At 39.6% G+C, this 25934-nt stretch overlaps 1 protein-coding gene across 2 annotated transcripts in view; it reads left to right on the forward strand.

Moving 5' to 3' along the window:
• Window positions 1-1213: 1213 nt before the first annotated feature.
• GOLM2 (golgi membrane protein 2) overlaps window positions 1214-25934 on the forward strand; it is a 163058-nt gene continuing 138337 nt past the window's right edge. Inside the window, exon 1 of one of the 2 annotated variants that reach the window (XM_036905378.2) lies at window positions 1214-1863. In XM_036905378.2, coding sequence (XP_036761273.1) covers window positions 1537-1863 — 327 coding nt within the window. In that variant the 5' untranslated portion in view covers window positions 1214-1536. The remainder of the gene's footprint in view (window positions 1864-25934) is intronic. The other variant, XM_036905379.2, reaches the window with a different exon arrangement.

Below are 25934 nucleotides of genomic sequence, written 5' to 3' on the forward strand. Positions count from 1 at the left end.
AAGGTGCAATAATCTTCTAGGTTACTCTGATACCATTAAGCAATTTATTTTTGAAATGGACAGGAAGCACAGAATAATTATTCAAAAATGACGTCTTCCTGACCCATAATCATACCACTCTGATTTGAATGAAAATATCAAAGTTTTTGCATTCTTGAGATATTATGAGCATTGAAGTTCATGAACCTGAGGTCTGAAACATAAAGCAATTCCATCTTCTCCATAAACAAGAGAGAGCCAATAACTAAAAAATTTTATGCAAGGACAAAGAAAATATGCAGGAAAAAAAAAAGGTGGGGGCTTGCTCTGCATCACTGTATTAACGCTGAACATAAAGCAACATTTAGCCTGGTATAATGTAAAGAGCAAAGTTAACAGACCAGTCATCTGGATTCATGCCTAACTGTCTCAAACAAGATATGGAACTTTGAGTAAGTTTCTGGAGCAACTTTGCGTCTTGGATTTCTCATTTGTAAAACTGCGTTGTTGAGGGGGTAATGTGAGACTAGGCATAAAAAACAATTTTTAAGAGAGCTATTATTTCTAACCGAAAATGTGCTCATAGTCAGTTACGGCATTAGTTATCACTCACTGAGAGCACTTTCTGGACTTTCTATTTGGAAGCCCGGCTCGAAGCAAAAGCAGCAGTGAGTTTAAGAACAGGAACTCACACATTCTGAAGTTCTTTCGGTTCGTGAAACAGTAACTTTGGAAACCAGGCGGGGCACCCCTCCCCTTTCAGTCATACAGCTCAGTTTCTTTTGCTTTTCTGCTAATGTTTGGGCCACCGCTATTTTGTGGTCTTTTTGTTTTCTCTCCACATGATCACCACAAACGAGAATATCTCCGGAAGTACAAAACCCTCTAGTCGCCCCTTCTGCCCGCAGCTCACCTGTTTTCCCTACATAGCAGTCGCAGCCCCAGATGTCTTCAAAGACAAAAACTCTCACGAGGGCCAAGGTAAGGTAGACCCTGGTCAAGCGAACCGAACAGGTAAAAGTTGAAGAGACTTCGAACGAGGTACGCTAGCAAACGCACACAGCCAAAAACAGCGTAACACTCTCCTGACAGAGATAAGCCTCGCGAGATAAGACTGCAAAGGGCGAACGAAGCCCACTTTCTCGCGAGAAGAGGGGGCGTCGGCGGAAACTAGGAAATAGCCCCCTAGGTGACCCGGGCCCAGCTAGTGGGCGGGACCAGAGTTAAATCCTCCCGCTTCCGGCTCCTCTCCCCGCCCCGTATCCCTGAGGTGTTGAACCCGGGGTGCAGGTCGCTAGGTTCTTCTGGTTTCACTCGGCTAGTGGAAGGTCTGGTTCAAAGCGTCGGGGGCGTGCTTTGGTCGGATTTGAGGATGGGGGGCGGGGAGGGGCCTGCAGTTAGCGGCCCCGCCCCCTTCCCTAGCTAGCGGGCGGGCGAATCCGCCTGCCTCCTCCTTCGGTGGGCACTGGGGCCGCGTCTCCCAGGCAGCCCAGCAGCAGAGGCCTGAACCTGTAGGTGTCGGCGGCGAGGCCCCGGGGTACAGCCTGGTTCGGCCCCATGGTGGGTTTCGGGGCCAACCGGCGGGCTGGCCGCCTGCCGTCCTTCGTGCTGGTGGTGCTGCTGGTGGTGATCGCGGTCCTCGCCTTCAACTACTGGAGCATCTCCTCCCGCCACGTCCTGCTTCAGGAGGAGGTGGCCGAACTGCAAGGCCAGGTCAAGCGCACCGAAGTGGCCCGTGGGCGCCTGGAGAAGCGCAATTCAGACCTCCTGCTCTTGGTGGACTCGCATAAGAAACAGATCGACCAGAAAGAGGCCGACTACGGCCGTCTTAGCAGCCGGCTGCAAGCCAGGGAGGGCCTGGGAAAGAGGTGCGAGGATGACAAGGTAAGGACGAGCCCTTTCCCCTTATCTCCCATAGTTTATTTCAGCTCCCAGGTCGGGGTGTTAACCCGCCTGCGGCTGCCTTACGCTCCAGCATTGCGGTCCTGGAGGCTCCCCTTACCGCTGGCAGCCGTGTTGCTGTCAGACTTTTCCCGGTTTATCACTGCCACATTCTCCAGTCCCTGGCAGGCGAAACTGGCTGTAAGTTCAGGTTCTCAAGAGTGGCCTGCGTGTGGATGCCGCCTTTTCTCCAAGCTCAACTGCTGAGCTGGCAGCAGTAGTCACACGGCCTATGTGGCCCTCTTAGGTTCACCCGTCACACTAATCCGAAGACTGCCAGGTTTGGTGTGGGTATTGTTGCCTTATTCTTACTCCGTGCACGCTGATCAATATTAATTTCTTTATTTAAAGAATGGGGACTCCTTTAACTCCTCGATTTATGGTGGTCATCATGTTTTTTAAGCAGTATGATTTTTCCTAAATCTCGATGGGGTAGTATAAAGTAGTTAAGGAATCAGATATTACTGACTTTTTTGTGATCAAAATATTGTGATACATGGGCTCTGGAGCCATTTTTGAGCCACCCATGTGACCTGGACACAGTTAATACAAAATTAATTCGATTTGAATTAATGAAATTAGTCAAAAAGATAGAATCTAACAATATGATCTAAGGAACAGAATCTCAGGTCAGTGCCCTCCTTGTTTTTGAGAGGAAATAAAAATGAAATTTTGTATTCTTAAGTAGCTATTAGGGTGGTTGTTTTGTGCAGATGGAAAGTGTACAAAGTTTAAATTTAAAAAGTGTAAAGCTAGAGTGTAATTAGACCTGCTACTAGTCTTCGTCTCACCAGCAAATTGGGAACTATATTATTAATTTATGACTTATGCAACTTCTGTTGGTATAGCAGAGTTGTGAAATTTCTGGGTGGGATAAATACATGCCTTTCTTTCCAGACCTTTCTTTGGTAATCTTCACATTGTGTGTGTGTGCCTGTTATAGTTATATAAGTTTTATTTTGTATATCAAACTCATTTATAGTAAATCATTATAAATGAAAATCTCCATGAGCTCCCAACTTCCTTGCTGTCACCAGTCTCTGCATTTTCTTATTTCATGAAGATTGAGACCCTAAAGTGCTGCTCAACCTCCTACTCATCACCGCAAGGTTGATGTCCTCTATGAGGACCAGCCATCAGCAAATTTATACACATAACTACACAATGAACTCTGAAGACAGAAAAGTTCTCTTGGGCAGAGTAGGCTGAAATCCATGGAATTTTGGAGTATTAAAATGAGATTTTCTGAATTGGAATGGCTAAGCATTATTATTCAAATTTTCTCTAATCTGAAAGGAAAGATAAATCTTTTCTAGTAATTTATACTGGATTCCATTTCTTCCATCTACTATAATTATCAGTTTCTTTCAGTAGGTTTTCACTTTTACCTTCAATCAGGTATAAGGTGTCCCCTGTTCTAAATTTTTTAATTCTCCTATATACTCCTTCCTCTCAGCCAACTGATTTCTTTTTTTACTTTCACTGCAAAACTGCAATTAGTGGTGGTCTATAAATGCTTCATCTACTTCTTTTTTCATCCTCATCCTAATTTTTAAAAAATTCTGTCTGCCATCCTTCTTTCCTCTGTTTTTCTGAAGCTGTTTCCTTAGAGGTCACAAGTGAGTCTTCATAGTCAAATCCAGAAACATTTTTAGTCTCAATCTATTTAATCTCTCAGTAATTTGGTCCTATTGATTGTCTAGCTTTTTGGAAACTATCTCCTTTCTTGCTTCTGTAATATCGAACTTTCAAGATTTGTTCCCTGCCTTCTTTATTCTTTGTTGGGTTTCTTTTTTCCCTCCACCCACTAGTATTGGACTCTATTCTTGGGTCTTTGCTTTCCCTTTGGAGCAGTATTCCTCAAAGTGATGTTAAACAGAAAATTGTCCCAGGAATTGGTCAGGAGAAGAAAGGAAAACTTTCTTGGAGAGAAATGTTAAACATTATAAGTAGTATCTCCTCCTCTTGGAGTTCATAATGCCTGCTTGCATATAAAGGCTCCGAGAAATCTGTTAGTCAAGAAGCCTATTTAATTTTCTTTAATGTAGTCTCTCTAAGTCAATTTGATCACAGATAACTATTTTCATGACCTATTTGTTACGATAAATAAGAATGTAGCAAAGCATGCTAGTTTGTAATTGCTGCCCTAGGTATCTTGACGACTTTTATTTGTTTAATATTCTGTGCAGCTGGCTCACAAATCTTGTATGTAATTTCATATTTTGAGGTAGCTATAGCATTTTTGTTGAAGTGCTTGTGACTCTTTATCCTTGGGGATAATGAGGAACCTCTGAGTTGCTAATGCAAAGAGTAGTCTTAGCTTAGATGACTTGTGTATGAAATTTCTTCCAGAGGTGTTCCTATATTGTTACTACTCTCTTGGTATGTAAAGAAGTATGTGGTAGATTTAAAAACATTTCTAGCTTTGAAGGCTACAGATATAGTTTAGAATTCTAGCTCAATTTCTGGAAGTGGCAATTTCTGTTGAGGCAAGTTATTTAACCACTGTTGGCCTATTTCCTAATCTATAAAATGGGGTATTGTACAGACCTGAGATCACATATATGTAGACATCAAACTTGACACATTACAAAATAGACTGTAGGAAAAACAAAGCCTAAAACTTTATTTTCCATAACTGATCTAAAATCCCTCTAGGTGGTGATAGTTTTGGAGGAAGGAGTAAATATGACTATTTAAAGTGTCCCTTCCATTTTAAAACCAACTTGTTCGTGTTAGTGTAGTCTCTTTTGACTGAGGGCTCTGCTTCGCAGGGATTTTACTTCTAGACACTAGTTGTGACCTACTGTAAAACAGCCATTTATACCCCCTTCATCTTTTCTGAAAAGCCCAGTTTTGTTTGGTAATATGTTCTTCCCCCTGTGACTCAAGGCTAAGTCCTGATTAGTCTAAGGTAATTATAGTAATTTCATTACTCTTTCCTGTGATTAGTTTAGGAAAGGGTTTATGGTGTGGCTGGTGAAGTGTGAGGGGACATGTCCTTGCTCCTGAAGAGAGTCACACACAAACCTTTGTGGTATTCTTCCCCAAAATCTAAAATCCCCAGTCTAATCATGACAAAGCATCATGCAAACTAATGTCAAGAGACATTCTACAAATACCTGTTCAGTACTCTTCAAAAGTCACATTTGAAGAGAGAGACTCTTCTGCCAGATGTTGTTGCTTTGGCATGTGATACCAGGAATGGAGGCAACCAGAGTGCCAGGAGAATTGGCTAAGGAATGGATCAGGCACTGAAGATGGCAGAGTAGAATATTACAATAGAATATTGGCACTTACTATGTGGGAGAAAAATTTTTCCTTACTGTTTAAGCCAGTCAAGTTGAGATTTCCTTAGTTGCAGCCTAAGGTGTCCTATTAACATTCCCATTGTCAGGGTAGTGTCTGAGGTGTAGGTTAAATCTTACATGTCCTCAAGGCAATATGGGCAGTGACCTCAAATCTGTACTCAGTAAGTACCAGCAATGGTGTTTGGATGCCTGACTAGGTACATCCTATACAGTCTTGGAGACCAACCAGGATTCTATGGAGGTATCACCTCCCTGTGCACTATCCCACTCCCACTCCACCGATGTTTCCCATCCAAAATCCTTTTGTCCTGCTGGGCTGCCTTAGATAGGATGTGTACATAGGGACTATTGCAATCTTTGTTCAGGCTGTCTTCTTTTTTTTTATAATGTAAACTTTAATTTTAGAACACTTTTAGATCTATGGAATTATTTTAAAGATAGTACAGTTTCCATATACCCCACACCTAGTTTCTCCTATTAGTAACATGTGACATTAGTAGGGCACATGTGTCACAATTAATGAACCCCTGTTGATACATTATTATTAACTGAAGTCCATACTTTAAATCCATTAATATTTTCTCGGTTTTTCCCTAATGCCCTCCAGTGTACACATTACATTTAGTTGTAATGCCTCTTTAGGCTCCTTTTGGTTGTGACAATTTTACAGACTTTACTTGTTTTGATGACTTTGACAGTTTTGAGGATTACTGATCAAATATTTTGTAGAATGTCCCTCTGTTGGGATTTGTCTGATGCTTTTCTCAGGATGAGACTGCCATTACGGTTTTTGGGAGGAAGACCACAAAGGTCAACTGCCATTCTCATCACGTTATATCAAGGGTTCAACTCTCAAAGTGACTTATCACTGTTGATGTTAACTTTAATCACCTGGCTTGAGGTAGTGTTTGTCAGGTTTCTGCACTGTAAAGTTACTCTTTTTTTCTCCCTTTCTATAATGTACTCTTTGAAAGGAGTTACTATGTACAGCCCACACATAATGCACAGGGAGTCATGTTCTGTTTCCTTAAGGATAGAATATCTGTGTAAATTATTTGAAATTCTTCTGCATGGACCTTTGTCTCTTCTCCCTTGTTTATTAATTTATTCAATCACTTATATCAGTATGGACTCATATATACTTAGTTTATATTTTAAGTTACAATCCAAAGCTACTTTATCTATTTTGTTGCTGAAATTGTTCCAACCTCACCATTTAGAGCTCTTTTAGTTGCCTCCTGTATCTATCTCTTTGACGTAATACCTATCATTGTGGCATATCCCTTCCTTACATTCTGGCACCACATAATGTTCCAGGCTCATCTTGTGTATTTCCTGCCCCAGTCCTATAATCAAATTTTTTACAAGGAGCCCTGATTCCTTTTATTGGAAAATGGTGTTAGAAACCAAGATCTAGGTGCTAGGTGTGCTCACTGCTATTGTCAGGTTGTCTTTGGAAATCTAAGAAGCCCTGTTCCATAGGAATCAGAAAGGTGACATTAGACTTCCAATTTATTATACTGTTCTGTCATTTTCAACCTGTTACTTAAACGATTAGAACACAGAAATTATTTAAGGAAGCTTTATAAACAAGCCCCAGTTCTCTGGGATTCCCCCACATTTACCTTGTTTTTTGTTTTCCCCTAAAGGGTTTTAGTCTAGAGGAGTGTATTACTTTGCTAGGGTGCTATACAAAGATACCATAGATTGGGTGGATAAAAACAACAGAAGATTATCTTCTCACAGTTCTGGACTCTAGAAATCCAAGGTTGAAGTGCCTTAAGGTTGGTTTCTTCTGGGGCCTCTCTCCTTGGCTTGCAGATGGCCTCCTTTCTGCTGCCTTGCTGTCACCATTGTTTCTCTATTGCATGCTCATCCCTGATGTCTCTTCCTCTTCTTACAAGGGAACCAGTCATATTGGATTAGGGCCCTACCCTACTGGCCTCATTTTAACTTAATCATCTCTTTAAAGACCTTATTTCCAAATAGGTTACATTCTGAAGTACTAAGAGTTGAGACTTAAGTATTTGGATTTTGGGGGAACACAGTTCAGCCCATAATAAGGGGGATCTATCACACACAACACACACACACATACACACACACATAAACGCACACACGCATGCATGCACTGCGTTTTCTTTCCTCTTTTTGTCAGAAAGGCCCTTCTGTTTCCTGGGTGTAGGGCCTTTTTCTTATACTGACTTGAATTCTTCCTACCTGTATCTTTAACTAAAGCTGTGTAGTCCAAGTGGGCCAAGTCAAGCTCTTGTTAAATGAAAGTTACTATTAGAATGTAGAAAAAAGTCTACCCAAAATTGTTTTATTACAAATGCAAAAAAAAGTTAGTTTTGAGGTTTGAAGCTGAACAGGTGACCTCTTTTCCCTTTAAAAACCATAATCCTCCCAAGGCAGTGTGTACTTTTTGGTTGAATAGGGAAAAAGTCATGTGCCAGAAAGGAGGATGGGAAACACAATACCTTTTTTTTCCCAAAAAGTATCCTCATTATGTGTGTATATATACACAACATTCATACACATACCAAATATGTATATGTAAAAGCATTGGCACATAGTAGATCTTCATTACTCTGGGCTCAAATCCTGGCTCTTCCATTTATTGTGGTATACCTTGGACAAATCACACAGTTTCTCTGTGCCTCAGTTTCCTCATCTGTGAGGTGAAGTTAATAGTTCTCATTCTTGTGATGTTAAATGAATAAAATTCATTAAAATGCTTAGAACAGTGCCTACTACATAATAAAAAAAAGAAAGAAATGTTCAGTAAGTGCTGTGTTAGTTATTATTATTCCACAACTATTTCCTTCTCTCCTGCCCTCTTTCCACCGCAGGATTCTGTGTTCCTGCCTAAGATCAGGTCCCAGCTCCAGCCTACTTGCCTTACCCTTTGCTCCTCATTGTTTGACTTTTTTTTTTTCCATTTTCTGGTCCATTTCTAGTAAGGCTTAGTTGACTCCTCCCATATTTGTCTTAGCTAACTCCCCGGAGCCTGCCTATTCCTCTGTAATTTGAGGATCAGCCTCCTCCAGTTCTAATATGTTGCACATGGTAATTCCTGCCTTTGCCTCTGCCTCACCAGTCATAATCTGGCCAAGTTCTAGCTGTAATTTAATTTTAATTGCTATCTCAAATTATTCATAAACCACACAAAATTCATACCTCCTCTCCAAACTATATCCCTTTCCAACCTTCTTTGTCCCTAAAAGTAATGTTCTTGCAATCATTATTAAGACTGAGATTAGAAATCCTGGTGTCATCCTTGATTTCTTCAGCATCTCATATTCAATGATTCAACATGCAGATGAGTTACTTGATCAAATTGAATTAAAAAATAAAAAAATCCGTCTGGTTACAGAATAGAGAATTGAATGGGAAGGAAGCAGTAGCTTCCTAGCTAGTCTCCTTGTAGTGGTCTCAGTTTCTTTTGGTCAGTTCTCTTCCTTTATCACTCACTGAGTCAAGTCAGATTTCTGTAACCTTTAAGGTTTTTTTGTGGAGTGGCCTCAACTACCTTTGTCTTCCACTGTTTCCTGACCAAAGCTGTGTTCCTAACATGGTGTTTTGCTTACTCTTACCTCCCCACCTGCCTTTCTGTGTCATGTTCATTCCTATTTCTGTATCTTTCTTTGTTCCTGCCATTTGACTCTTAGTCTCTTTTCTGTGTACCTATTCTATCAGTCTTTTATTTAACTTCTCACCTGTTCACCCTGAAGCCTCCTGGCATTTCTGACCCAGAGCATGCTTTTCCTTCTCTGTACACAACTTAGATTTATGGCTTGAGCCACACTAATTTATTCTGTGTTTCCTTTTTCACTAAGAACTTCTTACATGTTAACCTTGTCTTCTCAACAAAATTTTAAGTTCCTTGAGGAAGGAACATATTTTACATTTTTCCTATGGGTTCTTGATAGTTCTTAGTGCTGGTACAAAGTGTTATGGGTTACTGGATTACAGTGGACCATAATCCAGTGTCTTATGCCTGTATAAGAAGAGGAAATTTGGATACTGATAAAGATAAATGGAGAAGAAGGCCCTGAGAAGATGGAAGCCTTGACTGGAGTATGTATCTACAAACCAAGGAATGCCGAGGGTTGCCAGCTATTTTTAGAAGCTAAGAAAGAGGCAAGGAAGGATCCTCCCTTAGAGCCTTTAAAGAGAGCATGCCCTGCAGACAACTTAGTTTTGGACTTTAAGCCTCTTGAATTGTGAGAGAATACATTTTAGTTTTAAGATACCAAGTTTGTGGTAGTTCATTATAGCAGGCCTGGGAAACTAATTTGAGGTTCAATAAAAACTCCAGCAGGGTTTTTTAAGAAACTGACGAGCTGATCCTAAAATATATGTGGAAATGCAAATAACCTAGAATTGCCACAGCAATTTATAAAAAGAACGAAGTTGGAGGACTTACATTCCCTGATTTTAGTACTTATTTTAAAAGTAATCAGGACAGTGTAGTATTGATGAAAAAAATAGGCATAGTAAATCGCAGGAACAGAATAAAGCGCTTAAGTAGGCCCACAGATATATGGTCAATTGATTTTTGACAAACGTGCCAAAGCAATGTAATGGGTAAAGGAAAAATCTTTTTAACAAAAGATGTTGAAACAACTAGATATTTTTCTGAGGGGGAGAAAAGAACAATAACTGCTGTCTTGCATCATATACAAAATTAACTTGAAATGAATTATGGGCATAAATGTAAAAGGTAAACTATGGATCTTCCAGAAGATAACACAAACAAAAATATTTGCAACTTTAGGATAGGCATTTTTGAGGCCACAAAAAGCATGAACCATAAAGAACTGATAAGTTGAACTATCAAAATTAAAAACTTTGTTCCTCAAAGGCACTATTTAAAAAGAAAAAAAAAAGCAAGACACAGATTGGAGGAAGTATTCACAGTATAGTCATCTGACAGAATTATATTAGAATATATAAAAGTCTCTTAACACTCAATAATAAAATCTGTTTTTAAAATAAGCAAAAGATTTGAATAGACATTTCATCAAAGAAGGTTCATTAATAGCAAATAAGCACATGAAAAGATGCTCAACATAATTAGTCATCAAGAAAATGCAAATTAAAGCCACAATGAGACACTCCTACACACACATTAATATAACTAATATTAAAAAGACTAATAATACCAAGTCTTAGTATGGATGTGGACCAACTAGAGCTCTCATAGGCTACTGGTGGGAGTATAAGATGGTACAACTACTCCAGAAGACTGCATAGCAGTTTCTTATAAAGTTAAATATATACCTACCATATGACCTAGCCATTCCACTTCTAGAAAATAAAAACATACTATCACACTATGACTTATACACAAATATCCATAGTATTATTCACAAAAGCCCCAAACTGGAAAAACCCAAATGTCTGTCAACAGGTGAAGAGATTAACAAAATGTGATAAACTCATATAGCAGAAAATTACTCAGTAATAAAAGGAATGAATTACTGATATACTCAAGAATGCAGGTGAATTCCAAAATCATTATGCTGAGTGAAAGAAGCCCAGCATAAAAAGTATATATTTATTGATTTATTATGATACTCTAGAAAAAGCAAACTAATTTATAATGATAGATAACAGTTGTTGCCTGAGGAGGAGGGAGGGGTGACAAATAGAGAAAACTTTGAGGGGGTGGTAAAAATATGCTATATTTTGATTGTAGTGGTAGTTATACAAATGTGTAAAGCAATCAAAAGTCATCAAATACTTTAAATAGATACAGTCTCTTGTAGGTAAATTATACTTCATGGAAATTGTTAAGAAAAAAAATTAAAACATGCAGTAAAAGGGGACAGCCAATTAGTGGCTCCCTATCATTCTTAACATAGCTCACAAATCTTTTCACAACCTGACTTGCAGTCTAGCTTTAGATATCATCATTCTCCCTGTATCTGCCTCCACTCCACATACTGAACTTTTATATCCTTCAGTTCTTCTTGTTTTCTCCCTATTGTGTGCTCTGAAACACAGTGCCCAAAATTCGGACTCTTTCATCTCTACCAAGCTGCTGCTTCCTCCAAATCTCTCACTTATGCTTTACCTCATTAAAGCCTAATATTTTTTAGGACTCAGTTAAAATTCTCTTACTCAAGAATGTCTTCCCCAAGCTCTTAAACTAGGTTAGGTCCTCCCCTCATATTCCCTGTTCAGTTGTAAGCTCCGTAACCATGTACACTGCATCTCTCTTGTTCACCCATTCACTGCTGTATCCACAACATAGTAGCCTAGGAAACTGACCCAAAGTAGAAACTCAGACATATTTGATGAATAATGAAATGAAATTGTGGTTAAAGGTGGAAGCACAGGGTATATAAACATTGAGTAGGAAAGGAATGGGATGAGAGAAAGTGGGTGTTATTAAAGCGATGGCAGAAAAACTTTTAAGAATGAGGGATACAACAGATCAGTAAAAAATGCTAAAGAGAGATAAGTTTAAGATTGAAAAATGTTAGTTGATTAGGCCTTTGTTAATCATCAAATGAGAAAAAGTTTTGCCTCAAATAGAATTTAAATTGGATATATATGATTGAAATTTTAAAGCTAAAATAAATTATTTTACACTAAACAGAAAAGGTTTCATGGAGATAAATTTTTAAGTCATCCTAAAGGGAAGGAGCTAGTTTGGCAGAGAGGAAGAAGCAGACGTGGAAGGTAATGGATCAAAAGCTCTGAGGCCACATTGTTCAAAGGAGGTGCTACCTGGTCAGGAAAAAATGGAGCAAGAAAGGTAAAGTTACTTGGGAATCAGAAGAGAACCTTGAAGCACTGTGAGAAACTCAAATTACCACATGCCTCGCTTGTGCCTAGATGGAAGCCTAGACTTTCAATCAGAGGAAATAATTATTTTCCAAGGAAGAAGCTAAAATGGGGAAACCTTAGGTCTTAATCTATGAAAAGTAGTTCTTGTTTAATGAAGTCACAATTCAGAAAGTACTCACTATCATTTCAGAGGACAGATACTACTTGCCACACTACAAGAATTGTTTCTGTTCTGTAGAGTGGGTGGAAAAGCTCTTTGAATATCCTTTTATCTTTTCTCTAGCATATCTAAATCCTAGTCATCTTTTTTCATGAATCACTTCATTTTATGATCTCCATGGAACTTCCTGGGATTACCCTGTTCTTTATGGAGGCAAGAGAAAGTGGAGAAATATGAAAATAAGAAAGGGAGATAAAAAAATAAAAAGGGGACACGTTTCTAAGATCTTTGTAATACAGAGTATAAGAAGTGCTCAATATATTTTTGTCAATTTAATTAATATATTTGTGTTTTAAGAGAACAATACAAGACCAAATTTCTTAAAGGTTAACTATACCTATGTACCTGGGAAAGAAAGGAACTAACATTATTAAATGTCAAACTCTATAGGCAGGCTTTTTTTATATTTTGTTTCATTAATCCTCCTCATTTTATAGGTAAAGAAATAGGCTTAAGAGAGCCAAGAAAATGGTAGAAATCTAAACTCAGGTCTGTTTGATTCCAAAAGCCCTTGTTCTTGCCAGTAAACTATTGCCACACATAATTATATATATATAATATATATATAAAAATATATAAAATTTTTGTAATGAAATTATATTATTATATAAGCGCAGTATCTTGCCAACAAATGGAATACTTTTGAGTACTCACTATTGTATTATTTTCCTAGGGCTGCTGTAGGAAATTTTTTTAAGCCACAAATTGGGTGGCTTAAAACAACAGAAATTTGTTATCTCACAGTTTTGGAGAATAGAAGTTCAAAATTAAGGTGTTAGCAGAGCTGTGTTCCCACTGGAGTGTCTAGGGGCAAGTTCTTTTAGCTTCTGATAACGTCATGTGTTCCTTGCTGTATGGCAGCATAACTCCAGTCTCTGTCTCCATCTTCCATAGCTGTCTTCCCAATATGTCTGTGTTTCTTTGTCTCTTCACATGGCACTCTCTTCCCTAATTCTGTTTTCTTATAAAGATACTATTCATATTAGGTTAATGCCTACCCTAATGCAATATGACTTCATTTTAACTTTATTACATTGACAATAACTATTTCTAATTAAGGTTACATTCACAGATATGGGATGGGGGATTAGGACTTCAATGTATATTTTTGGGAACACCATTTAACCTTTAATAAATCTATAAATAATTTGGAGTGAATTAAAGGAACTCTAGGGAAGAGCGTTGACTAGAGGGTAGATTATGGAAAATATTTATAAGGTTTGTATTAAATTTTTTTAGTAGTTCAGATGTAAAATAATAGAGTCTTCAACTAAGTACAAGGTAATTCTTAACCTGGACAATACCTGCCTCAGGGGGGCGTATTTGTTACTACTGGTGACTGGGGAACATTAATGGCACTTAGGCATTGAGGCAGGAATGCTAGCTGGTTCTTTTTCTGGGGGAGGGGGGCTCATATCTTTATTTTTTATTTTTATTTTTTTAATTAAGGTATCATTGTTATACAGTCTTATGAAGGTTTCACTTGAGCAACATTGTGGTTCTACATTCACCAGTATTATCAAGTCCCGCCCACATACTCCATTGAAGTCACTGTCCATCAGCATAGTAAGATGCTATAGTCAATACTTGTCTTCTCTGTGCTATACTGCTTCCCCTGTGCGCCCCCTACATTATGTGTGCTAATCGTAATACCACTTAATCCCCTTCTCCCTCCCTCCTGAGGCGTCCTCCCCACCCCCTTCCCCTTTGGTAAACACTAGTCTCTTCTTGGAGTCTGTGAGTCTGCTGCTGTATTTTTCCTTCACTTTTACTTCTCCAACCATGTTGTTTCAAATGGCAGGATTTGTTTTCATCTTATGGTTGAATAATATTCCATTGTGTATATGTACCACATCTTCTTTATCTATTCATCTATTGATGGACACTTAGGTTGCTTTCCATGTCTTGGCTATGGTGAATAGTGCTGCTATAAACATAGGAGTGCATATGTCTTTTTGAATCTGAGAAGTTGTTTTCTTTGGATAAATTCCTAGGAGTAGAATTCCCCGGTCAAATCATATTTCTATTTCTAGCTTTTTGAGGAACCTCCATATTGCTATCCACAGTGGTTGAACTAATCTACATTCCCATGAACAGTGTAGGAGGGTTCCCCTTCTCTTCTTTCTTGCCAGCATTTGTTGTTCCCTGTCTTTAGGATGTTGGCCATCCTAACTAGTATGAGGTGATATCTCATTGTGGTTTTAATGTGCATTTTGCTGATGATTAGTGATGTGGAGCATCTTTTCATGTGCCTGTTGACCATCTGAATTTCTTCTTTGGAGAAGTATCTATCCACATCTTTTGCCCATTTTTTAATTGGGTTATTTGCATTTTGGATGTTGAGGCATGTGGGTTCTTTATATATTTTGGATGTTAACCCCTTATTGGATATGTCATTTATAAATATATATCCCTTGACTGACTTAGTGGGTAGCTGATTTAATTTTGCATTTGGTTAATAATTAATTGGTCAACTCCCTTTACTGTGGTTTTATTTTCTCTGGTGACAGCTATTTAGCCTTAGGAGCACATCCATCTAGAATAGTCCCTTTAAAATACCCTGTAGAGATAGTTTGTGGGAGGTAAATTTCCTTCAACTTTTGCTTATCAGATTTAACTGATAATCTTGCTGGGTAGAGTATTCTTGGTTTGAGGCCCTTCTGTTTCATTGCATTGACTGTATCATGCCACTCCCTTCTGGCCTGTAAGGTTTCTGCTGAGGTGTCTGATGATAGCCTGATGGGTTTTCCTTTGTATGTGATCTTTTTTCTCTCTCTGGCTGCTTTTAATAGTCGGTCTTTGTCCTTGATATTTGCCATTTTAATTGTTATATGTCTTGGTGTTGTCTTCCTTGGGTCCTTTGTGTTGGGAGATCTGTGCACTTCCATGGCCTAAGAGACTATTTCCTTCCCCAGATTGGGGAAAGTTTTCAGCAATTACTTCCTCAAAGACACTTTCTATCCCCTTTTCTCTGTCTTCTTTTTCTTGTACCCCTGTAATGCAAATATTCTTCCATTTGGATTGGTCACACAGTTCTTTTAACATTCTTTAATTCCTAGAGATCCTTCTTTCTGTGCCTCAGCTTCTTTGTATTCCTGTTCTCTGATTTCTATTCCATTGACTGTCTCCTTTACCTCTCTAATCTGCTTTTAAATCCCTTCATTATATATTTCATTTCAGCTACTGTATTTTTTCAAAGTTTATCTCTTTCTTGAAGTTGTCCCTGAGATCTTGAATATTTTTGTATAGGTCTGTGAGCATGTTTATGATTTTTATTTTGAAATCTTTATCAAGAAGATTAGTGATTTCAGTTGCATTGAGCCCTCTTTCTGGTGTTTGAGGGATTTTTGGATTGAACAAGGTTCTTTTGTCATTACATTCCTACTTGAGTAATACAAAATGATAACTTTGTGTAGACAGTGCCCTCTTGTGCCCAGGAGCTCTACTCTCTGGAGCTGTCCACCCCCTGGAGCAATGGCGGGGGTCTCAATCAGGTGTCATCAGTGCCTAATGGGAGGACAGAGCTCTTTCCTGCTTCCTGGCTTCAGTGCCTGCCTCTACTGCTAGGGCCTGTGGGACGAGCACACAGGGAGTAACCTCTGCACTATGCCCCTGTAGCTACTGTAAGCGGGGCTGCCCTCCAGCTGGTTTGGCTTAATGGAAGAGGCAGCCAGTTTACAAGCCAGTGCTGGTCAGGAGGAAGGAGTAGCAGGGTGTGTATTATCATGGGGGGCCTTAGGGCTACATTGTCAGCCAGGGGGATGGACCACCTGAGTCTCCTGAAAGTTCCCAACCTGCTGGGCTGAGTGTGCTAGGACAAATTTGTCTACCTGCCCTTTCTCCTGAGCAGCAAGTTCTGTGTAATCCTTGCCCATTTATCAGCCCTCTCGCTGTTGGGAAGTCTTTCAAAGCACTGCCTTTCTTTTGTCCCAGAGTGGCTGGTTGTGGGTACCTACTCTCCACAAGCAGCTAGAGTCTCGGTCTCTCCAAGTATTCCTTCTGTCCCTGCTTTCCAACCCCTCTAATCTTCAGAGCACCATGCAATGTGAGTTTATGCTCACAGAGTAGATCTACAGAGCTGGGTATTTAGCAGTCCTGGCCTTCTTTTCCCTCCCCACTCCATTTATCTTCCTCCTGCTGGTGAGCTGGGGTCAGGGGAGGGCATAACATTACTTAATAAATGTTGAACATTTTTGAGGGCAGAGTCAATATCTCTTAATCTGAATATGTTTTTATTACCTGGTTTCATACCTAGTTAATAAATAATTATTGAGTGAATCAGTGTATATGCACATTTATATTGGATCTATTTTTTTGTGTGTCTTCCAACTTTGTATAGTAAAGTTTTTGGCTATAAAAATCTAGAGTAAATTATGTAAACATCTACATATTTAGTACTATGCCCTATGTGTAGACTCAGTAAATATTTAATGATTGGTTGAGCAGTTTGCAGTGGCTCTTAACAAAAGCATACATAAATATATGCTGGGGCATATTATCCACATATGTGATTACACTACTTTTCTGGAAGGCTTGATCAAATATTCTAATATAAAAGCACTCATTGTCAACTTATTATCTTTTTAGCTTACATAGAATGTATCTTTTCTTTGAAACCTCTAATGTAGAGGTAATATGTTAGTACCTCTAGATCAGTATTTTGTTAATTGAGAAACTCAAAAAATATTTTTTTGGTTTAATTTAGCATTTAGATGAGGTGGAGAAAACAGGTATTGATTTAATGGGAATATAATTAAAAAATTGAGTTATGCTTTTCATATTATCAGGGACTTACTTCATAAACTGTAACCTAACTTGAAATAAATTCACAAAGGGTAAAATAAAATGTCCTTTTATTATATAGTGCTTTATGATTTTTTTCAAAGCATGTTATATGCATAAGTCATTACTTTGGGGAATATGAGTATCTACCATGTGCTGGGTGCTAGGGATAGAAAGGTAATAAGATTCAGTATTTGCCCTCAAGGAACTCAATCCAATAAATGAGATACATGAAAAAATAATCCATAATCTGTGATTAAGTGCTTCAATAGAACTATTTAAAAGGGATTTGAGAGTACAAAGGAATAATTGATTAATTGCCTCAGGAAATCAGGAAAGAAAGGGTTCACTGAATATTTGAAGATCAAAGTTAGAAAGGGGTTAAGGACAGAAGGAACATAGATGAAGCCAGGAAAGCTTGAAAGTATATTGTACTTTCACAGGTAAAGCAGTTCAATAGGAGAATGTAATGTAAGGTACACGGTGGTGAGAAGGAAGGGAATTTGGTGCAACACCACTAATCATCAGGGAAATGCAAATCAAAACCACAGTGAGATACCACTTCACACCAGTCAGAAAGGCTAATACCAAAAAACCAGCCAGGATGAGAAAAGGGAACCCTCGTACACTGCTGCTGGGAATATAAATTGGTGCAGCCACTGTGAAAAGCAATTTGGAGGTCTCTCAAAAAGCTAAAACTAGAACTACCATATGACCCAGTAATTCCACTTCTGGGAAGTTACCCAATGAAAAACAATCACTAAATTTAAAAAGATATATGTGCTTTTATGTTTATCGCAGCAATAATTACACTAGCCAAGACATGGAAACAACTTAAGTGTCCATCAATATGATGAATGGATAAAGAAGATGTGGTGCATATATACAATGGAAGATTACTCAGCCATAAAAAAGAATGAAATCTTGCCATTTGTGACAACATGGATGGACCTAGAGGGTATTATGCTAAGTGAAATAAGTCAGGCAAAGAAGACAACTACCCTGTGATTTCATTTATTTCTGTAATAGAAAACCAAACCCAAACTAAATGAACAAACAAACAGAAAAGAAAGACTCATAAACACAGAGTACAGGTGGTTGCTATAAGGGAAGAGGGTGGGGGATGGGTGAAATAGGTGAAAGGGATAAAGAGGTACAAACATAGAATTATAAAATAAGTCATGAGGATGAACGTACATCATAGGAAATACAGTCAATAATATTGTAATATCTTTGTATTTTGACATACAGCAAATTTATTTGCGTGGTGAGCATTTAGTAATGTGTGTGTTTGTCAAAACTATGTTACACCTGAAATCTGATATAATACTGTATATCAACTATATTTTAATTGAAAATAAAAAATAAAAGGGAAAATAAGGAAGGGAATTTGCAGATAAAGCTCTTTAGGATCAGATACTGTGTGTTTTTTTATTGTGACATATATATAAAATCATATTTACTATTTTAACCATTTTAAAGTTCACAACTCAGTGGCATTAAGTACATTCACAGTGTTGTATAACCATCACCACTATCTATCTGCAGAACTTTTTCATTATCCCGAACAAAAACTGTACCCATAAAGCAATAAATGCCCCTTCCCCCAGTTCCTGGTAACCTGTGTTCTACTTTTTTTCTTATGAATTTGTCTATTCCAGATACTTAATATAAGAGGAATCATACCACATTTGTCCTTTTCTGTCTGGCATATTTCAGTTAGAATAATGTATTCAAGGTTTATCCATGTTGTACCATTATCAGAAATTCATTCCTCTTTATGGCTCAGTAATATTCCATTTTGTATATATACTACTTTTTTTTACCCATTCATCTGTTGATGGACACTTGAGTTGTTTTCACCTTTAGGCTATTGTGAATAATACTTCTTTGAATGTTGGTGTATAAGTGTCTGTTTGAATCTCTGTTTTCAGTTCGTTTGGAAATAGTGGAATTGCTGGATCATCTGGTAATTGTGTGTTTAACTTTTTGAGAAACCACCAAACTATTTTCCACAGTGGCTGCACCATTTTACATTCCCACCAGCAATGCACAAGGATTCCAATTTCTCCATATTCCCATTAACACTTTATTTTCCTCTTTTTTGTTTGTTTGTTTGTTTTTAGTAATAGCCATCCTAGATGTTGAGTATCTTTTCATATGCTGCTTTTCCATTTTTATCTTCTTTGGGGAAATGTCTATTCAGGTCCTTTGCCCACTTGTTAATTGTTTTGTTTGTTTTTTTGTTGAATTTAGGAGTTCTTTATAAATTCTAGATACTGAGCCCTTATCAGATACATGATTTGCAGATATTTTCTCCTTCTGTGGGTTGTCTTTTCACTCTGTTGATAGTATCTTTTCAAGCTTTTAATTTTGATACAGTCCAACTTTATTTTCTTTTGTTCCCTGTGCTTTTGGTATTCTTCATATTTATCTTCATATTTAACAAACCATTACCATATTGAAGGTCTTGAAGATTTTCCTCTGTGATATAAGGTAAGGTCTAACTTCATTCATTTGCATGTGGTTATCCAGTTATCCAGCACCATTTGTTGAAGAGACTGTTCTTTCCCTGATGAATGGTCTTGGCATCCTTGTTGAAAGATCAGTTGGTCATATGTATGTGGGTTTATTTCTGGGCTTTCTAGGGCCAGACTCTTAAAAACCTTATATGCCATAGTAAGGAGTGTTGATTTAACCCTTTAGGTGATGAAAGCAGTAAAATAAAATCATAGAGAAAAGAAATTGAAGTGAAGATCAGTTAGGAAATATGTTACCTCAGAAGCTTAGGCGGCAAGAACTATGGGCCTAAATTTAAAACAGTGGCAGCAAGAATAGAGAATAATGGATTGAAAAGCTGGTTATTTTTATATTTGTAATTAAACTGTAAGGTAGATAGGGCTTGCAGTTCCCATTTTAAACATGAGAAAACCAGAGCTTTTGAAAGTGATTTGCCTCTGGTCTCTAGTACTGGATGTTGGAACTAAAACTGAGGTCTTCTAATTTCTCACCCAGTAGTTTTTCAGTCTGCCACAGTTACTTTCTCAGATGGAGAATTACAAACAGTGGAGAACAAGAGACCAGTTTTGGAACTGATCATATTTAACACTTTTAATGAATAATTTAGAAAAAGGTCACAGTATTCAGATGGTACTCTTTAAGGAGTTAAACCACAGAAAGATCATTAACTCTGCATTGGGGGAAAAACTGAAGCTTCAGTGGTTGGATAAAATGAAGGTTCCTGTGGCCAGGATTCTCACCTCGTCCCTGGTTGGCTAGCTCACTACACACATGTGGGCAATACATCATTATTGACTCTATATAGAGAGTCTTGCCCAGTGCTCTGGGCAACACGGTGGCACAGCTGCAAGGCTGCAGGAGAGCAGCTGGAGTGGTGACAGCGCTGAGGACAGAGGCCCGGAGGATGGCTGTTTGGGACTGAGAGACCCAGAGGCAGAGACCAGCTTGCTGCATGCAGACTCTCTCGGAGTGAATGGAATTTTAGTGATTGACCTGCTACCGTGGAAATAAAGTTGGGTATAACCCTTTCACCCCAAGAATGTTTTACCCCAAGAATTTCTTTGGTCACACTGAATCCACAGTGAACTTGCCCGGGGCTGAAACCCATTGGCAAGACAAGTGAAACATCCAAAATGTACTTTATAAGATAATTAGTTCTGAGCTATCAGAAAAAGAATTGGGGATAAAGTAAATCATTGGGAAATTCTGTAAAAATCCCAATATATTTTAGTCCAGAAGGCTAAATTTGGGGGACTGACATGGTAGGTAATGGGAATGTAGAAGACACTACCCTTTTGTATAATAATAATGGCTAACATTTATTAAGCACTTAACCATGTGCCAGGCACTTTTATAAACACTTTGTCTCAGATGCAATCCTTTTAACAACCCTGTGAGTCAGATAATATTCTCATTTTGCAGATGAGCAAACTGAAGCACAGCAAAGTTAAGCAGTCTGTCCAAGGTAATAGAACTAGTAAGTCATGGATTCAGAATTCAGATCCAGGCAATTTAACCATAGAGCCTACTCTTTTAAGCACTATGCTATTGGGCCTCTACATAATCACAATCTTTCCTTACCTGCAAGACTTTGTTCAGTATTGATTACATGATGTAAGTTTAAGAAAAGTACAGAAAAGAACAACTAAAATCAAGGGATGAAAGAGCAGTTACTAGAGAACAAACTAAAAGACCTAAAAAACACTTGAAAAAGCATACGACTAACAAATACGGATATAAACTTTCCATACCAAATTCTGCAGTGCAGTTTTGTACTTACATATATTATATATAACCCATGTTTTGGGCTTATGCTGCTGCATAATAATCAGATGGTATCTCTTAACTGGAAGAAAGGAGACAGTTTCATAGCTTAGTGGTTAAGTTTCTTAACAGGTTTTACTTCCTTAAATGATGTCCCTCTCCCCAAGGTGAAAAACATTTATTCCTCGAATGTTATGGTGCCTGGAACACTTCCGATTAGAGATTTAACAGCATAGTTAACATGTTAGGACATGATATCTGAAAAGAATTGTTTTTTTAATTTATGTTTAAAAAAACACATAGATAAAATTTACCATCTTAACCATTTTTAAGTATACACTAATGTTAGGTATATGCAACAGAGCTCTAGAAGTTTTTCATCTTGCAGAACTGAAACTCTATACCCTTGAGCCAAGCTCTCCTTTTTCCTCTGCCTGGCCCCTGGCTGTAAAATAATCTTTTCAATTTGAGAAAAAGTTTTAATATAAAAACTCAAAGTGGCATAAAATTAAATCATGTTTAATTGACCACATAAAGGAAGTTCTTTCATTAACAGAACAAAATTATATTAAATTGGAACCTTTAGAAAATCTAGGACATATACTCAACTCTAGGTGCTGAGAACTGAAGTAAGCTGTCTTGCCAATAGGTTTCAGCCCTGGGCAAGTTCGCTATAGATTCAGTGTGACCAAACAAAATGATAGTAAACGTTCTTTGGGGTGAAAGGGTTTATTACCCACCTTGTTCTCCCGGTGGTAGGTTAAGCACTAGCATCTCTGCCTCTGCCCAGAGCACTGGGCCGAGCTTTCTATATAATGCAATAATAGCTTATTGCCTAAAGGTGTGGAAGCAGTAGCCTAGCAGCAGGCCAGTTACATCATCAGGTGGTTTAAGTTCAGTGAGGATCCTGGCCATAGGAACCTCAACTTCCCCACACTCCACCCTTCCAGGATTCTTGCCTTACAATCTACACACTTTCAGTCTTCCGCAATGGCCCCTGTGGGAGAAAGCTGGAGCACTGTAACCAGATTCCACAACAGCAACAGAGGATAACAACAACTTAGAAATAATAACAAAAATTAAGATTCAACAAGATTTTGATACAGGTAACAAAAATTATAATAATCCTCAAGCCAGAGGAGGTTCCTAACAAAAATTATAATAATCCTCAAGCCAGAGGAAGTTCCCAATCCACAGAGACTTCAGGGGCAATAAGACACATGTTTTAATGACACCAACATAGGCAAATCTTGTCCATCAGGTAGGATGCATGCAAGAGAGTGGTCCTGTGATAGGACTGTAGCAGGAAGGGGGTCCCTTTCAGGTCTAGTATACTATACTTTCACTCCTTTCCCTGAGGGGGTTACTGAAGGGTCTATATATAGTGCTACTGGAGGTGCATGCCCTGGCCATAAGGAGAAAACAAAACTGCCCGGTAAGATGCTCCTACCTTCTGGCCATTCAGGATATACTGCTGTGACCTTTGGTGGCCACTCTGCTGTTATTCCAGGAGTACACAGGAGGCCAGCTTCCAGGCCTTGTCCCCAGGGTGCTAGGAGAGCCAGCCATCTTTGGTCCATGTGTGGAAAGGTCCAAGGCCATGTCCACTCAATGTAGTCTCCAGGGTTCAGTGCAGTTGGTGCTGGCAGCAAGATATTATTCTGGTGGCCTAACCTTGGCTTTAGTGATTCTTCCTTGGTTTGTACTTGCAGTTGTATAGGGGAAGCAGCCATATGTGTTAACATGTCTCTGGGGCTCAGGGTTCCCTTTCGGGGTCTCTCATTCAAACGCCATAGCACAGTCCATAGCAGATGGACCATCCCTGCAGACTATTGGTATCTGACTTTATTCTGGATTTTAACAAGCCATTGTGCCTCTCTATCATACTTGCTGCAGTAGAATTGTATGGCACATGAAACTTTCATTTGATTCCCAGCTGTTACACCCATTTTTGCAGTGAATGTCCAATAAAATGGGTGCCCTGATCACTCTCAATTACCTGTGGTCGGCCATAGGCAGCAAAGAGATGCTTCAGGCCTCTTTTGGTTGTCTGCTGGCCTGCACAATGGGTAGGAAAAGCAACCAGAAGTCCAGTAGCTGTGTCCACACAAGTCATGGCATACTGATATCCTTCTGACACAGGTAGAGGCCCAGTATAGTCTATCTGCCACCTGACAAGGGGTATAGGCCCCTTAGCTATTGTCCCATGTTGCTGTGGAACTCGGGGAAAGTCCCTTTTGGAGCACATGACACACTCCTGCCAGACTCTACTAACTTCTCAAAGGTCAAAGGCAAGCCCCACTAACGGGCTACAGCCCACATTGTCTTTTGCCTGACATGGAACAAATGCTAATGTAACCATTGGGCTACATGAGAGGCAGGCTTTCCTTCTAATCAATGTATCTGGGCCAATTATCTGCTTCATCATTTCCTGGGGATGCCAGTAGCAAATGACCTGTCACATGGTGTACTGTAATTATTTTAGTCTGACCACAGGCCTATAAGTCTTGCCATAGTTCTTGACCCCAAAGAGGTTGGTGACCAACCAGCCAGTTGGCATGGTACCAGGTTGGTAGCCACAGGGTCAAGCCCTGATAGACAGCCCAGTTGTCAGTGCAGACAACTGTAGGGGAGGAGTCCTGGCTCATCACAATCGACATGGCCTGAAACTGCCCATTGGCTGCTCTTCCCCTCACCATCTTCCATCCATATTGTCTCAGTCTTAGGATGGAAAGCTATGGCTGTCCATTTTGGGGGCTGCCCATGGCTGGAGCCATCTGTGTACCAACTGTGCATCTTCAGGTATAGGGGCTCTTCCCTCCTGATAGGGACTCTCTGCTACTAACAGTTGAAAAGCAAGTTCTTCCTGCTTTTCACTAGTATATGTCACTGGCCCCAATAAGCGTTGGAGTTCTTCACTCAAGGGGCTACTAGAGAGGGCACTACGCTGCTGTAGGTAATCACCCCACTTGGCTAGTGTGGGCGTTTGTGCCACACCACTCTTTGGCTTTTGGGTCCAGTCTTGTACCCACCCCAAGATGGGATAGGTGATTATTACCTTTATCAGGGCCATTCCAGTGATGGGTTCTGTAGCCAGCAAGGCATGATACATGGCAGCCAATTGTTTTTCTATCAAAGTGTATCGTACCTCTGCCCCTTTCCAACGTTGTGACCAGAATCCAATAGGTTGGGAGTTCGTTCAAGCCGCTGCCAGAGACCTCAGCCATAACTGTCTTCAGTCACATGAACATCCAGCTCACAGGGCCTTGATGGGTCTGTCACACTCAAGGCCTGCATGGCCTTGACTGCCCATTTTGCTGTAGTAAAGGCAGATGCACATGTCTCATCCCAGTTCCACCTGATGCCCTTTTGTACCAACCGGTATAAGAGCTTCAGAATTTGTGCCAAGTGTGGGATAAACACTCTCCAGTAGCCTAGAAGACCCAGAAACTCCTGTAGCAATGCTACAGTTGTAAGCATAGGAAAGGCCTGGACTTTATTTATAACTACTTCTGGTATAACTTTGGTCTTACCCCACCAGATGACCACCAAGAATTTGACAGACAAACCAGGTCCCTGTACCTTGGTATTGTTCACAGCTCATCCTCTCTCCTATAGATGTTGCAGCAGTCTAGGTGCTACACCTTCCAGATCTGAAAGAGAATCAAACGTGAGCATGACATCATCAGTATAATGGTACAGCCACACTGTTGGCAGTTTCTCCCATGTAGCCAAGTCCTGGGCTACAAGTCCATGACAGATGGTGGGGCTGTGGAGGTATTCCTGTGGAAGGATGGTGAAAGTCCATTGCCGTCCTTCCCATGTGAAGGCAAACTGTTCCTGACTTACCTGCTCAATGTCAATGGAAAAGAAGGCATTAGCAAGATCTCCCACATAATGGTATGTTCCTAGTTCATGGCTGAGGGTATCCACCAAGCCTGCAATAGAGGGGACAGCAGCATGTGTAGGGGGTATGACTTTATTCAGTTCTCTGTAATCCACAGTCATACGCCAGGAGCCATCTGGCTTTTTTACTGGCCACACTGGGGAATTGAAAGGACTATGGGTGGGCTTTATAATACCTACCTTTTCTAGCTCCTGGAGAGTTTCTCCAATCTCTTTATGCCCTCCAGGCCGTTTGTATTGTTTGGTATTAGTCACCCGCCAAGGCACAGGCAAAGCTATGGGCAGTGCCTAGCATTTCCCCTCAGAACTGCCTTCACCACACGTACCCTCAGTCTGAACTCACCTGCATATGGTCTGTAACCATAGACCCTGCAGGATATCAATCCCAAAAATATACTCGAGGAGAGGAGATATATACCCAGTATACTCTTTTTGGGGTAGATGCCTTTTCCCAAAGGGATTTGGGCTTTTTTCACTCTGATGGCCTTATCCGTCTATGATAGTGGGGGTCCCAGGGAACTGCTCAGGGTTACCATGAATGAGTGAACATTCAGCCCCTGTGTCCACCAGAGCCAGGACACGTTGTATGTTCACTGGGGACCAATAGATAGATATTTCAACATGTGGCCTCCGGTCCCCCCCTGGTCCCTCAGGGCAGATACCTTGACCTTCCCCTCAGTCAAGCCATGTTCCTCAATCACCTTCCTGTG

Source organism: Manis pentadactyla, chromosome 11, assembly GCF_030020395.1.
Source record: "Manis pentadactyla isolate mManPen7 chromosome 11, mManPen7.hap1, whole genome shotgun sequence".
Classification (NCBI taxonomy): Eukaryota; Metazoa; Chordata; class Mammalia; order Pholidota; family Manidae; genus Manis; species Manis pentadactyla.